The 12,972-nt window shown below is 46.0% G+C and overlaps 1 protein-coding gene across 2 annotated transcripts in view; it reads right to left on the bottom strand.

Annotated features, from left to right (window-relative positions):
- Positions 1-12,972, bottom strand: part of RAVER2 (ribonucleoprotein, PTB binding 2) — a 37,791-nt gene that overhangs the window by 8,952 nt on the left and 15,867 nt on the right. For both annotated transcript variants that reach the window (XM_069738199.1, XM_069738200.1), the window contains exons 2-6: positions 5,131-5,197; positions 3,009-3,478; positions 1,218-1,409; positions 769-895; positions 618-688 (exon numbers count right to left, since the gene is read on the bottom strand). In XM_069738199.1, the coding sequence (XP_069594300.1) occupies positions 618-688; positions 769-895; positions 1,218-1,409; positions 3,009-3,478; positions 5,131-5,197 (927 nt within the window). The remainder of the gene's footprint in view (positions 1-617; positions 689-768; positions 896-1,217; positions 1,410-3,008; positions 3,479-5,130; positions 5,198-12,972) is intronic.

Genomic DNA, 12,972 nt, shown 5'->3' with positions numbered 1-12,972 from the left:
ATAAAGATTAAACAACAACCACAAGAAGGATTTCATCAACCAAGGTATTATTTTATTCAGTATAACAGCGCTGACCTGGCACTGTGTGTAGGTCACTGAGCACAATCCTGCTGACAGGTTCCCTTTAAAGGGATTCTCCTGACCCAAACAAAGGACTTACTGGATGCATTATATTTTAGGGTAATGGCCCTTTAATAAGTGAAAGGATATCTCCAGTAGCTCTTACATTGGGAGACTAGATACGCTGCTGCTGATTTTGTGTTGGTAAGCGGCTTGTAGGACAAGCAGGATTCTTACCGGGTGTCATAATCATCTATCACATCCCTATGCAGAACTGCGAGGGTCCGGAGATGCACTTTATAAAGAGATTGTCCACGACTGAAGTATCCACAGGATAGGTGACTAATGTGAAATCGGTGGGAGTTCGAGACCCTGCACCCCCAACAAACAAATGTAATCCATGTCCGTGTGCAGTACCCCGTGTATGACCCCAGGCTGAGTGTTAGACCCCCAACAAGCTGACTTTTGTGACTGGTCCAGGACAACCCCTACAGGTCCGCACGTATAGGGAGCGTTGACCATTCCTATGACAGTACAGCTGCCGTTTGCCTCCTCACCTGATGTTGGTTGAGCTGCAGAAGTGCCTGGCTGACGGTCGGATTAACAAAGGGAGGTCGTCTAGAGGAACCTGCGAAATACAGAGAGCTCAGAACAGAGCGACACACAGGAGAGAGACTGTGCGGTGAGGACCGTGCCGAGGACGCTCACCGTGCTTCCCTGACAGTCCGCGCTGCTGTGGCTGCAGGAGCATCTGAAGCATGGCCGGGTTATTGAGGCTCTGCATGATCTGCGCTGGGTTCGGCTCTGGAAGCAATCCTTTCCTGTTATTCTGCAGCTGGACAGACAGGCGATCAGTTGGAAATTGCGAGTATTTATAAAGAGAAAAGTTGCTATTGTCAGATCATTTTGTATCATACAATGCTAAATTATGTATATTTCCACCACCTGTAAGAGCATAAGGACAAAGCCGATGTCAGAAAACTCCTACAATTTTAGTTTGGATTTTGTGCTGAAAGCCAAAATGATCGATTTTGGGTCCTATCACTCTGGCGGATCTCATGGTTCACAAGTAGACTGGGGGTGTAAACCCCTGACCCCCAAGCCTACAGGCTTCATATGGCCAGGACTCAAAACACTGAGCGCCGCCCTTCTCTTACCATCCCCTGCGCTGCCACCAGAGCGGCGAGAGCACTTCTGCCCGGAGACCCCGGGGCGCAGAACGAGACCTGGACCCTGCTCCCGTTCACAGTGGTCCAGTTCAGCGAGGCCTTCACCTCCTCTGCTTGCTGGGCAGTTTCATATTCAACCACGGCGAAACCTCTAGAATATCCACCTTCCTCTTCCGCCAGCTGCAAGGACAGAAGAGAAATAATGGTAACTAATGAAACGATATTAACTTTATATTTACAGGAAACTGTCAGCAGGAATGACTGGGCAGCAGTCTCCACCCTGCGGCTTCTCTAACTACAACACACATGATTGGCACGGAACAGAAAATCCACCACATTTGAAAAAACTTTGCAATCCCATATAAAATCATAGCTGCGATCTCAGTGTCACACGAAGCGTGTCACCTGCGCCGGGGTATGGAGCGGTGTCCAGACCTATCGAGTGGAGAGTAGGCATCATCCCCTGGCGGATGCAGACCTGCGCCCACGTCACCAGCCGAGACATAAAGGAATCACTATATAATGTAAAATACCACAACAATAGGCTTGATACCGACCCCCTCTCCATCTACAAGAGCTCTGCTGCCAGTGAGCAAGTATACACCACCTACACCAGACACGTCACAGAGCTGAAGGCTTGTTACAGTTGTACTATTCCCTGACAGCAGGCGGAGTTACTGAAATACCCAAGAAAATAAACATTAAAAGGTTGCACATGTTACTATATAATGAAGCTTTAGGCATCTTGGAGGGACGAGTCTGAGTAACGTCAGCATGAAAACAGCTCTCACCTCTGAGATATTGCATCTTATAATAATGCAGTCACTGTGTACATACATTACATTACTGATCCTGAGTTACATCCTGTATTATACTCCAGAGCTGCACTCACTATTCTGCTGGTGCAGTCACTGTGTACATACATTACTGATCCTGAGTTACGTCCTGTATTATACCTCAGAGCTGCACTTACTATTCTGCTGGTGCAGTCACTGTGTACATACATTACTGATCCTGAGTTACATCCTGTATTATACTCCAGAGCTGCACTCAATATACTGCTAATTACATTACTGATCCTGTAGGTTTATTATTCTCTCGTATACAGTGGTGCTGGGTTACGTCTTGGATATTAACCATGTCATGTCCACAGAGGGTTCATGTACAGGGCAACAAAAACTATTTACTTTACGTTTCTATTTTTCACCATTTTCAAGATCTCTGTTGCTCTCCCTGAATGGTAGATCTCTTCACATTCAGAGACTGATAATTCTTATAATGAGAGCAGCCACAAGCGTCTCACATCTGACCACTTTCTACGCACAGTGGAGTCTAGAATTTCAATGTATCTGCAGTTCTTTTGCTACAATGTATCAGTGCAGGTAATAATATCAGACTGAGAATTTTCTAAACTGAATTACAATATTCACAACCTCCTGGCTGTAAGAATGATTGAGTCAGTCCGTGTCTCCAGCCTTGTGGCTAAGAACAATATCTATATAAAAAAATGTGTGATTGTTTGGGGTCCAACAGCTGGGGCCCCTACCAGTCCTGCAAGTGCAAACAAAGAAGTAGCGAGAATACAACTACTATATGTCCTAATGGAAAGACCCCCGGATCCTGCTGGATATGTGATGTTGGTGGGATAACCCCCTTTACCACTCATTGACAGGAAGCAGAGATCTTGGAAACGCTAGTAAAGCTACAGGACAGCTGCAGAGCTGCTGCTATGATTGAGGAGGCCTCTGGTAGACGGTCAGAGAGCGCTGCGTCGGGTACCTGGCAGAAGAGCGGTGTGTACAGGGAGGAGAACGTTTCCGTCAGCAGCTCCGTATTGCTGTAATCTTTAGGAAGTTTGTCGACACACAGGCACTTCGAATGTATAAAATCCTCCGTCAACTGATTGACATCGACCCACTGGGCAAAGAGAGTAAACTCCTCCAGCTGTTTGCCAAGTAATTCCAGCCGGGCCTTGGAAGCAGAGTCCTTCTTCATGTACTCTACAAAGCCGTAGCCCTTAAAGTGTCCGCTGAGTTCGCTGTACACCAGGAGGCAGCGCTCCACGCTCCCGTACGTCTTCACCAAGTCCTCGAATTCTTGCAGGGTGAGCGAGGGAGGCAGGTTGGTGATGCACAGGAGGGCATCCGTCGGCTGCAGCTGGAGCCAAATTTCCTTCTCCCGGAAGACGTATTCGTGGAACCTGGAGATGGCGTCCTGGGCTTGTTCTCCGTTCGTCAGAGTGATGAAGGCTGGAGAAAAAAGAATAAGGGAAATATTAGAGAAGAAACGGCTCATAGGACCCACAGTATCTGGCTACTGTTCCACCTTAAAAGGGAGTTCCAGAGGTCAGGGGTGAAGTCGGATCCTGAATCACTGCCGATTTCAATAGAGATATCAGACCCTTTGACACATCACAGAGATTTCTGTGCCTTGTGTTAAGATGTATATATAACTCAGAAAGCTATTGTTGGGGGTTTTCCAAGGGGTTAAACAGATATGTTTGGTGACAACACTGATCATGGCTGATGCAGTAAGTTGTCAGCTTTAGTGGACAGCCGACAGCTGCTGGATTGTCACCTGTATGGGGATGATATTCTCTTGTAACTCAGGTCAGTATTGTCTGTCATTAAGGGGGTATACATGCACTCATCTCAGTCTGGACCTGTGTAGGCTGAGGAAACATGGGATTGAGCACGTTGAATTCCAAAATGTCCAATCCTTCTCTCCTTACACCCACCCTTAATTCCAGAGAAATCAGCCAATGCAGAAATCGTCCCCCTGAAATCTATAGGTTCGGCTGACGTTCATCTATTGCGTATAGGGATCATTAGTTTGCCATTGATGAACATCTCAGCAATGTAAAAGGGGCTTCATTCTGAAAATCAGTGGTGGTCCCATGTGAGATTTTATTAATGTATCTATGACAGATCAGAAAGTAATTTTCACTGCTCCTAATTTTAGTTTTGGTTTACGGCAGATGAGGCTGAGGGGAGAGGCTCCTGCTGCAGCCGGAGAGCACATGGCTGAGCACCTGAGGCTTCTTTACAAATCTGATAACGGCTTAAAAAGGATGAAAGGGAAAGAAGGAGGAAGTGCTGGGAGAATACTTTTAATGCACTAACGCTGTATTATGACCTGGTCTATACGGCAGAGTTACGGACAGCTCTGCTGTGCCACAATCTTGCCCCAGGAGAGCTGTGTACAGCCGTTTCCATAGATGTAATGCATCTTGGGATGTGACTGCTAATACACGGCGGGCTCACTCACACGCCGTCAGGTTTAGCGGTCGCCCCTTATTACGGAGCGCACACAATATGGCAGCCGGGGGCCTAATGAATATTTCATTTGCCCAAACTCGGCAGAGAGGACAAGTTCCCATTATCCTGGAGGTCAATAATAGCTGGGTCAGGTAGAAGATCTCTGGTTACAATCTACGCCCTCTAAACATGATACAACAATCCCCGGGACTCGCCTAATGTGCAGACGCCGCTTTTCCTGAGCAATTACCAGGAGGAGACGGGACGTGAGCATCTCACAAACCACAGACCCATGAGGATGGGGGGGGAAGTTATATCGAATGATTACAGAGATAAGCTTCCACTTTCATTAAAGAGCCCCCTGGGGAGCAGCGCTGCCTAGTGCCGGGCAGCACATTTCGCTTTATCTCACAATATAACACAATACACATCCTGAGCCTCCTGGTGAAACAAGAAGGGGGTGGGGGCGATTTTGCAATGTAAGACAATTCTGAGAAAAGTTGAAGAACTTGGTATACACGTGTACTAGGTGGCTCAGGATGAACACAATTGGCTCCCGCAGCACAACACTGCATGGGATTATGGGATGTGTCGACTTATGTATCTATAGGGGCTTCCTGAAATAGCAGATAGCAGAAGCTCACCCGTCCTCTTATTTTTATCCACGTAGCAGTACTTGATCTCGTAGTCCTTCAATAAATCGAAAATATCCTAAGAAAGGAAGAACAGAACAAAGAACGATGAAAACAAGACGCCATCTGTGAAGAAGAGCAGACGCCAGAACATATGGAGCGCGGGGCGAGTTTACTTTAGACACTGCGGCAAAGAGTATAAATCTGTACATCGTCATCACACACAATATATATATATATATATATATATATATATATATATATATATATATATATATATATATATATATATATATATATATATATATATATATATATATATATCAAGCATAGCAGATCAGAAATGATCTCCCGCTGTGCAATATAACAGACGACTAGGAATATGAAGAATACGCAGGACGCCGCAGACTGGGCAAACTCTGGTACACTGTCAGCCATTCCTTCATATCCACCCAGTAAAAAACATCTCCAATGAAGGGATATAGCTGCTGCTGGACATCTCTGGCAACAGCTTCATTCCGTTGGAAAAAAAATAAAAAGATCGTGCATGTTGAAAAATAACATGCCCAACCCTTCATTTCCCCGGCGTCTGCCATCTGGGGAAGTTGATAAATGTTAGATGGTTGGCCAGTCTGGCAAATGTAACAGAATATAGCCTCTACTACTATATACTATGGTATGCACTGACTTTACCCAGCTCTCCCTGGCTCCAGAATATCTCTGTATACTGCATTGATTTTCCATGGTATGCACTGACTTTACCCAGCTCTCCCTGGCTCCAGAATATCTCTGTATACTGCATTGATTTTCCATGGTATGCACTGACTTTACCCAGCTCTCCCTGGCTCCAGAATATCTCTGTATACTGCATTGATTTTCCATGGTATGCACTGACTTTACCCAGCTCTCCCTGGCTCCAGAATATCTCTGTATACTGCATTGATTTTCCATGGTATGCACTGACTTTACCCAGCTCTCCCTGGCTCCAGAATATCTCTGTATACTGCATTGATTTTCCATGGTATGCACTGACTTTACCCAGCTCTCCCTGGCTCCAGAATATCTCTGTATACTGCATTGATTTTCCATGGTATGCACTGACTTTACCCAGCTCTCCCTGGCTCCAGAATATCTCTGTATACTGCATTGATTTTCCATGGTATGCACTGACTTTACCCAGCTCTCCCTGGCTCCAGAATATCTCTGTATACTGCATTGATTTTCCATGGTATGCACTGACTTTACCCAGCTCTCCCTGGCTCCAGAATATCTCTGTATACTGCATTGATTTTCCATGGTATGCACTGACTTTACCCAGCTCTCCCTGGCTCCAGAATATCTCTGTATACTGCATTGATTTTCCATGGTATGCACTGACTTTACCCAGCTCTCCCTGGCTCCAGAATATCTCTGTATACTGCATTGATTTTCCATGGTATGCACTGACTTTACCCAGCTCTCCCTGGCTCCAGAATATCTCTGTATACTGCATTGATTTTCCATGGTATGCACTGACTTTACCCAGCTCTCCCTGGCTCCAGAATATCTCTGTATACTGCATTGATTTTCCATGGTATGCACTGACTTTACCCAGCTCTCCCTGGCTCCAGAATATCTCTGTATACTGCATTGATTTTCCATGGTATGCACTGACTTTACTCAGCTCTCCCTGGCTTCTGAATGTCTCTGTATATTGCACTGGCTTTTCTATGCTTCCCCTGGATCTGAGTGTCTTGGTGCAGCACATACAATCCTTTTAGTATGCTTTCTCACCTATGAGCTTGTTTCCACGACCTGTTTTCATGTCTCTCATTGTGTGATCCTGGCATCGCTTTGAGTGGTCAGTCTTACCCCTCCCTCACTTTATGACCTTTGCTTAACTCTCTACATCTGGTCTCCCATACCCAGCCACCTCCTCATTCACACCTGATTGCCCTTAACTGGGGATATATTCACATGCAGGAGTCTGCTATAGACTCAGTCTGCTGAAAATCATCTTTTAACTTCCATCTTTTAAATTACATCTTTTTAATTATGATTCTGAATTAGACTGAATTACATCTTTTTAATTATGATTCTGAATTAGACTGAATTACATCTTTTTAATTATGATTCTGAATTAGACTGAATTGGACTGGAATTGACTGGAAGGTAACAGAACACCAACCACTATAATGTTTTGGTTTCTATTCTCTTTCACCCCCATACTACTTTCCTTCTTACAATCTCCTGCAATCACTCCACCTAGTAAGGAACTAGTCATTTCTTCCTCCATACTCCCCAGCCATCTCACCTTCCCCTCAGAACTGTTCCTCCACATACAATCCTTTTTCTCCAGACACACACGGCCACATCATGTCCTATCCTGCTCCCACCTTCTAATGATCTGTCTGTTACTCCTCATTGCTGGTGACATATCCCCAAATCCCGGCCCTCCCCAATTCATCCCCACACTCGTTTCTAACCCCCTGCCACGATCCTCCGCACGTTTTCCCAACCACGACAACCTCATACCCATTCATCCAGCCCCCACTCCCCCTACTTGGAGCACTATGGAACGCACGCTCCATCTGCAACAAACTGCCATTTATCCATGACCTCTTCATCACCAACAAACTCTCCTTCCTCGGCCTCACTGAAACCTGGCTCACCCCCTCTGACTCGGCCTCTCCAGCTGCGCTCTCCTATGGCGGATTCCACCTCTCTCACACCCCTCGCCCCAGCAACAAACGCGGTGGAGGAGTTGGCTTGCTCCTGTCCGACACCTGCTCCTTTACTCCAATCCCGCTACCACCCTCCGCTACTCTTCCCTCGTTTGAGGTGCACTCTGTCCGCATCTATACCCCCTCCAACCTCCAGCTGGCTGTCATCTACCGCCCCCCAGAACTAGCCATCTCCACCTTTCTCGACCACTTCACCACCTGGCTACTTCATTTCCTCTCTGTTGACATCCCCACTATCATCATGGGTGATTTCAATGTCCCCATTGACACTTTCACCTCAGCTACCTCTAAACTTTTATCACTGACTGCCTCCTTTGGCCTCACTCAATGGTCCTCTGAGGCCACTCACAAAGATGGCCACACGCTGGACCTCATCTTCACCCGCCTCTGCTCCCTTACTAATCTCACTAACACACCCCTCCCCCTGTCTGACCACAACCTACTGACATTCTCGTCCCTCTCCTCTCCTAGTGTGCAACCCCCACTCCACAAACTCACTCACCCTCGCCGAAATCTCAAACATCTCAACTTACAATCACTCTCTGAGTCCCTTCTCCCTCTCACAGACATAGCTTCCCTTCATGACACAGATGCTGCTGCCACTTTTTATAACACCACAATAACAACAACACTCGATTCGGCCGCCCCACTCATGCATAGTAAAACTCGTACAATTAACAGGCAGCCCTGGCTGACCAGCCTGACCAAAGAATTGAGACGGGCTTCCAGGATTGCTGAGCGGAGATGGAAGCGATCCCACTCTGCCGACCACTTCACTGCATACAAGCAGTCCCTCGCCAGCTTCAAGTCTGCGCTCACTGCCGCAAAACAAACTTACTTCTCATCCCTCATATCCTCCCTGTCCCACAACCCTAAACAGCTTTTCAACACTTTCAATTCTCTACTCCGTCCCCCCGCACCTCCTCCTTCCCCCCTCATTTCTGCTGATGACTTCGCCTCTTTCTTTAAACAGAAGATCGATACGATCAGAGAAAGCTTTGGCCCACAGCGCCCACTGCCCCTCTTAGCTGCTCAACCCTGCTCCTCCAAAACCAGCTTCTCCACCATGACAGAAGATCAGCTCTCCACCCTCCTGTCAAGATCACACCTCACCACCTGCACGCTTGACCCGCTCCCATCCCACCTCATCCCTAACCTTTCCACGGTCTTCATCCCAACCCTAACGCACCTCTTCAACCTCTCACTCACAACAGGTGTCTTTCCCTCATCCTTCAAGCATGCCAAGATCACACCCATCCTCAAAAAGCCCTCCCTCGACCCATCCTCTGTGTCTAGCTATCGCCCGATATCTCTTCTCCCTTATGCCTCCAAATTGCTGGAGCAACACGTCCATCTTGAACTGTCCTCCCACTTCTCCTCCTGCTCCCTCTTTGATCGGTTACAATCAGGCTTCCGTTCCCATCACTCAACTGAAACTGCCCTAACTAAAGTCACCAATGACCTACTAACTGCCAGGAGCAAGCGACACTACTCTGTCCTCCTTCTCCTGGACTTGTCTTCTGCCTTTGACACTGTAGATCACTCCCTTTTGCTACAAATCCTCTCATCCCTTGGCATCACAGACTTGGCCCTTTCCTGGATCTCGTCATATCTGACAGACCGAACATTCAGTGTCTCCCTCCCCCACACCACCTCCTCACTTCGCCCCTTGTCAGTCGGTGTTCCTCAAGGCTCTGTTCTAGGACCCCTACTCTTCTCCATCTACACTTTCGGCCTGGGACAGCTCATAGAATCCCACGGTATGCAGTACCATCTCTACGCTGACGACACGCAGATCTACCTCTCCGGACCTGACCTCTCCTCCTTGCTTACCAAAATCCCGCACTGTCTGCCATTTCAGCCTTCTTTTCTGCTCGCTTTCTACAACTGAACATGGACAAAACAGAATTCATCATCTTTCCCCCATCTCACTCTACCCCTCCACCAGACCTATCCATCAATGTCAATGGCTGCTCACTATCCCCAGTCCCACACGCCCGGTGCCTCGGGGTGATCCTCGACTCTGCCCTCTCTTTCAAGCCACATATCCAAGCCCTTGCCTCCTCCTGTCGTCTCAAACTCAAAAATATTTCCCGGATCCGTGCTTTCCTTGACCGCAACACTGCAAAAACGCTAGTGCATGCCCTTATCATCTCCCGCCTCGACTACTGCAACCTCCTACTCTCTGGACTCCCCTCTAGCACTCTGGCACCACTCCAATCCATCCTACACTCTGCTGCCCGACTAATCCACCTGTCCCCCCGCTATTCCCCAGCCTCTCCCCTGTGTCAAGCCCTTCACTGGCTTCCTATCGCCCAGAGACTCCAGTTCAAAACCCTCACACTGACATACAAAGCCATCCACAACCTGTCTCCTCCATACATCTGTGACATGGTCTCCCGGTACCTACCTACACGCGACCTCCGGTCCTCCCAAGACCTCCTTCTCTACTCCCCTCTCATCTCTTCTTCCCATAACCGCATCCAAGACTTCTCCCGTGCTTCCTCCATACTCTGGAACTCTCTACCCCAACACATCAGACTTGCGCCTACCATAGAAACCTTCAAAAAGAACCTGAAGACTCATCTCTTCCGACAAGCCTACAGCCTGCAGTGATCCTCAACCTACTGAACAGCCGCACAGCCAGCTCTTCCCTCTCCTAGTGTATCCTCACCCACCCCCTGCAGACTGTGAGCCCTCGCGGGCAGGGTCCTCCCTCCTTATGTACTCGTGTGCCTTGTTATCTGCTCATGTTTAATGTATTTGTCTATATTTGCCCCGTATTCACATGTAAAGCGCCATGGAATAAATGGCGCTATAAAAATGTATAATAATAATAATAATACTACTTTACTGAGTGGCTTAAGGGAGTGTGCAAGTTTGTGCGTTATCCTTCATCTACACAATAGGGAATAACCCCCTGATCGCTGGGACCCACACACATCACAAAGTTATCACATATATGCCATTGATACATGGGATAACTTTCAAACTTGAAACCATCCATTTATTGAGGATGAGTTGTCATATATTGCTCGTTTCATTGCCCATGTATGTTAATACTGCCCAATCACGACTCCGTGATCATCACCATCAGCTCAAAAGAAAACAGCAAGTGTTAAATTCCCCTGCAGCGCCACCCCTGGGGAAATGCAGCACTGCACTGTGTAATGTACAGATGTGCTGGGTCCCCCCTAGCAGATCTCCATGTAACTACTCTATAAATGGAGGACCCCACTACTCAATCATGGGGGTGCTAAATCAGATCACACCTCCAGGCATCTTATGTGGAAAAGTTCTGCAATTTTCTAATTAACCTTGTGATTTAATTCACTGCCTTTTTTGATCATCACTCACAGAGCGAGAAAGGATATACCAGCTGTCAAAGCAGCAGGAGACTTGCTGGGACTAGTAGTGGCATGACTACATATCACATGAATGGTTAAGTCTCAGGCCAGGCGGCTTATATAAGCCTCCAAAAAGATGGATTTCTCACATTACTGAGCTCTACAGTCTCTTATTTCACCTGAATGATCAGTCAGCCATGCAGCAGAGCAGAAGAAAATCCAACCCAGCGAAGCCAAGCGCCTGACACATAACAGCAGTGACATAAAGCAGCGAGAGACTGCACCGAGGCCTCTCTGGAAACACAGGGGCCACAGTCTGGAGGGGCAGGAAATCGCCTCAAGTAACATTTAGCTGTTTTGTTTTTTTGCATTTGTTCTCATGCATGCAAACCCGACTCGTCCGTCTGTGACGATGATGCAAATACGATGACACAGGATCCTCCGAGCGAAGCACCCGGGTGATGATGATGTTTGTCAAAGGAAGATAAGGTCACAAACTGATATCACCAATCCCAAACCAACTACTGCGGCCACAGATAAACGGTTATAAAAGACGAGAAACATCTATGAGAAGGATAGAGGCGGAATCATCAGAAAATACCAAATTATACAGGTTCCAGTCCAGTCAGAACGAGCCGGCCATATACCATATACAAAGTGCTACTAAACAAGGCAGAGACTACAATATACCTACTATAATCCTGCCCCCTATGTACAAGAATATAACTACTATAATCCTGCCCCCTATGTACAAGAATATAACTACTATAATACTGCCCCCTATGTACAAGAATATAACTACTATAATACTGCTCCTATGTACAAGAATATAACTACTATAATCCTGCCCCCTATGTACAAGAATATAACTACTATAATCCTGCCCCCTATGTACAAGAATATAACTACTATAATACTGCCCCTATGTACAAGAATATAACTACTATAATACTGCCCCTATGTACAAGAATATAACTACTATAATACTGCCCCTATGTACAAGAATATAACTACTATAATCCTGCCCCCTATGTACAAGAATATAACTACTATAATACTGCTCCTATGTACAAGAATATAACTACTATAATACTGCTCCTATGTACAAGAATATAACTACTATAATCCTGCCCCCTATGTACAAGAATATAACTACTATAATCCTGCCCCCTATGTACAAGAATATAACTACTATAATACTGCCCCTATGTACAAGAATATAACTACTATAATACTGCCCCTATGTACAAGAATATAACTACTATAATACTGCCCCTATGTACAAGAATATAACTACTATAATACTGCCCCCTATGTACAAGAATATAACTACTATAATACTGCTCCTATGTACAAGAATATAACTACTATAATACTGCCCCTATGTACAAGAATATAACTACTATAATACTGCCCCTATGTACAAGAATATAACTACTATAATACTGCCCCTATGTACAAGAATATAGCTACTATAATACTGTCCCCTATGTACAAGAATATAACTACTATAATACTGCCCCTATGTACAAGAATATAACTACTATAATACTGCCCCCTATGTACAAGAATATAACTACTATAATACTGCTCCTATGTACAAGAATATAACTACTATAATACTGCCCCTATGTACAAGAATATAACTACTATAATACTGCCCCTATGTACAAGAATATAGCTACTATAATACTGTCCCCTATGTACAAGAATATAACTACTATAATACTGCCCCTATGTACAAGAATATAACTACTATAATACTGCCCCCTATGTACAAGAAT

This window comes from Ranitomeya imitator, chromosome 8 (assembly GCF_032444005.1).
Source record: "Ranitomeya imitator isolate aRanImi1 chromosome 8, aRanImi1.pri, whole genome shotgun sequence".
NCBI classification, from domain to species: Eukaryota; Metazoa; Chordata; class Amphibia; order Anura; family Dendrobatidae; genus Ranitomeya; species Ranitomeya imitator.
Note: the sequence above shows the minus strand (reverse complement) of the source record. Positions and strands in the feature narration are given on the sequence as shown.